The following is a 3,194-nucleotide window of genomic DNA, read 5'->3' as shown; positions in this document are numbered from 1 at the left end:
GACGACGAGGACGGCGGCGGCGGTGACCACGGCGGCGGGGGCGGCCACGGGCACGCCGGGCACCACCACCACCATCACCACCACCACCACCACCCGCCCATGATCGCGCTGCAGCCGCTCGTCACCGACGACCCGACCCAGGTGCACCACCACCAGGAGGTGATCCTGGTGCAGACGCGCGAGGAGGTGGTGGGCGGCGACGACTCGGACGGGCTGCGTGCCGAGTATGAGGACGGCTTCGAGGACCAGATCCTTATCCCGGTACCCGCGCCGGCCGGCGGCGACGTCTGGTCACCATATGGTTCTCTGGTGAAAAAAAGATACTGACCATGAGACAGTGGTTGAAGAACAGATCATTGGAGAGAACTTGCCTACTGATTATTCAGATTATATGACAGGAAAGAAATTTCCTCCTTGAGGAAAATTGACCTCTCAGACCCCAAACAACTGGCGGAATTTGCTAGAATGAAGCCAAGAAAAATTTAAAAAGATGATGCTTCAATAACAATAGCTTGCCCTCACAGATGCTGCACAAAGATGTTCAGGGATAACTCTGCCATGAGAAAACATCTGCACACTCACCGTCCCAGAGTCCACGTCTGTGCAGAATGTGGCAAAGCTTTTGTTGAGAGCTCAAAACTAAAACGACACCAACTGGTTCATACTGGAGAGAAGCTCTTTCAGTGCACATTCGAAAGCTGTGGAAAACGCTTTTAACGGGACTTCAATTTGCGCACAGGTGTGAATCCATATCCCAGACAGGCCCTATGTGTGCCCCCTCGATGGTTGTAATGAGAAGTTTGCTCAGTCAACTAACCTGAAATCTCACATCTTAACACATGCTAAGGCCAAAAACAACCAGTGAAAAGAAGAGAGAGAAGACCTTTCTTGACCACAAGCTGCATCTTCAGAAGTGTGATTGGGAATAAATGTGCCTCTCCTTTCTATATTATTTCTAGGAAGAATTTTAAAAATGAATCCTACATACCTAAGGGATATGTTTTGATAAAGTAGTAAAAATTAAAAAAAAAACTTTAATAAGAGGACATTGCTAAGATGCTCTATCTTGCTCTGTAATCTCGTTTTGTGGTCCCAACAGCAGGACAATTCATGAACTTCACATCAAAAGACAATTCTTTATACAACAGTGCTGAAAATGGGACTACTTTTCACATTCTATAAATATGAAGCTCACTTGTTGCTTACAATTTTAATTTTGTATTTTCCAAGTGTGCATAATGTACACCTTTGGGGGGGTATGCTTAGTAATGCTATGTGTGATTTTTCTGGAGGTTGATAACTTTGCTTGCAGTAGATTTTCTTTAAAAGAATGGGCAGCTACCTGCATACTTGAAAAGTATTTTCCTGTAAAAAAAACCTTAACGTTTTCCAAAATGTAGAAAGAGAAGGAATACTTCCCAACACATTCTATGAAGCAAATATCACACTGATCCCCAAACCAGGAAAAGACCCAACAAGAAAAGAAAATTATAGACCAGTATCTCTAATGAATATTGATGTAAAAATATTTAACAAGATCTTAGCAAACAGAATCCAGCAACACATCAAACAAATGATACGTCATGACCAGGTGGATTTCATCCCAAGTTCCCAAGGATAGTTCAATATATGTAAATCTATAAATATAATACATCACATAAAAAACAAAGACTATATGATTCTCTCAATTGATGCGGAAATATCAACATCCTTTCTTGATCAGAATGCTTAAGAAAATAGGTATAGAAGGAACAATTCTTAAACTGATAGAGGCCATCTACAGCAAACCCACAGCCAGCATCATATTGAATGGAGTAAAATTGAAATCATTTCCATCCAGATCAGGAACCAGGCAAGGTTGCCCATTGTCTCCACTGCTTTTTAACATTGTAATGGAAGTCTTAGCCGTTGCAATCAGGCAAGAAAAGGTGGTCAAGGATATCCAAATTGGATCAGAGGAGATGAAACTGTCACTCTTCACAGATATGATTGTATATCTGGAAAAACCCAGGGACTCAACTACAAAACTAGAAGTGATCAAGGAATACAGCAGCATCTCAGGATACAAAATAAATACAAATCTGTAGCCCTTATATCAATAATAGTCAAGGTGAAAAAACAATCAAGGACTCTATTCCCTTTACAATAATATCAAAGAAAATGAAATATATGGGAATGTACCTAACAAAGGACGTGAAAGATCTCTATAAAGAGAACTATAAAATTCTAAGAAAATAGCTGAAGATGTTAACAAATGGAAAAATATACCATGTTCATGGCTGGGAATAATCAACATTATTAAAATGTCTATACTACCCAAAGCAATCTACAGATTTAATGCTATCCCTATTAAAGCATGTCTGTCATACTTAAAAGATCTGGAAAAATCAGTACTTCATTTTATACGGAAACAGAAAAAAACCTCGAATAGCCAAGACATCACTCAGAAATAAAAGCAAATCAGGAGGAATCATGCTTCCAGACTTCATACTATACTATAAATCTATAGTGATCAAAACAGCTTGGTACTGGCACAAAAATAGAGAGGTAGATGTATGGAACAGAATTGAAAACCAGGAGATGAATCCAGACACTTTTGTCATTTGATCTTTGATAAGTCTATCAAAAATATAAATTGGGGGAAAGATTCCCTATTTAACAAATGGTGCTGAGTGAATTGGCTAGCAACTTGTAGAAGACTGAAACTGGACCCACACCTTTCTCCTCTAACAAAAATTGACTCTCACTTGTTAAAGGATTTAAGACATGAAACTATAAAAATTCTTAGAGTGCAAGGGACATCCTTGAAAAAATTGGCCTGGGAGAATACTTTATGAGGAGGCCCCCCAGGCAATTGAAGCAACATCAAAAATACATTACTGGGATCTAATCAAACTAAAAGGCTTCTGCACTGCCAAGAACACAGTAAGTAAAGCAACTAGACAGCTCTCAGAATGGGAGAGGATTTTTACAAGTTATATTTCTGACAAAGGTCTAACAATCAGAATCCAGAGAGAACTCAAACTTATTAATAAGAAAAGAACAAATGATCCCATTTCATCATAGGTAAGAGACATGAACAGAAGCATCTCTGAAGAAGACAGGCACACAGTCTACAGACACATGAAAAAATGCTCATTATCTTTAATCATCAGAGAAATGCAAACTAAAACCACTTTGAGATATCATCTAAC

At 39.5% G+C, this 3,194-nt stretch overlaps 1 protein-coding gene across 1 annotated transcript; it reads left to right on the top strand.

The window, feature by feature from the left end:
* Positions 1–327, top strand: LOC100944706 (transcriptional repressor protein YY1-like; the record flags this gene model as incomplete). Its single annotated transcript, XM_012803411.1, has 1 exon — positions 1–327. A coding segment is annotated over one exon (327 nt), but the record flags the coding sequence as incomplete, so codon positions are not given.
* Positions 328–3,194: the final 2,867 nt, after the last annotated feature.

The sequence above is a fragment of the Otolemur garnettii genome, unplaced genomic scaffold (assembly GCF_000181295.1).
Source record: "Otolemur garnettii isolate 467f Iridium unplaced genomic scaffold, OtoGar3 scaffold00020, whole genome shotgun sequence".
Classification (NCBI taxonomy): Eukaryota; Metazoa; Chordata; class Mammalia; order Primates; family Galagidae; genus Otolemur; species Otolemur garnettii.
The sequence above is the reverse complement of the archived record's forward strand: the minus strand, read 5'-3'. Positions and strand labels throughout refer to the sequence as shown.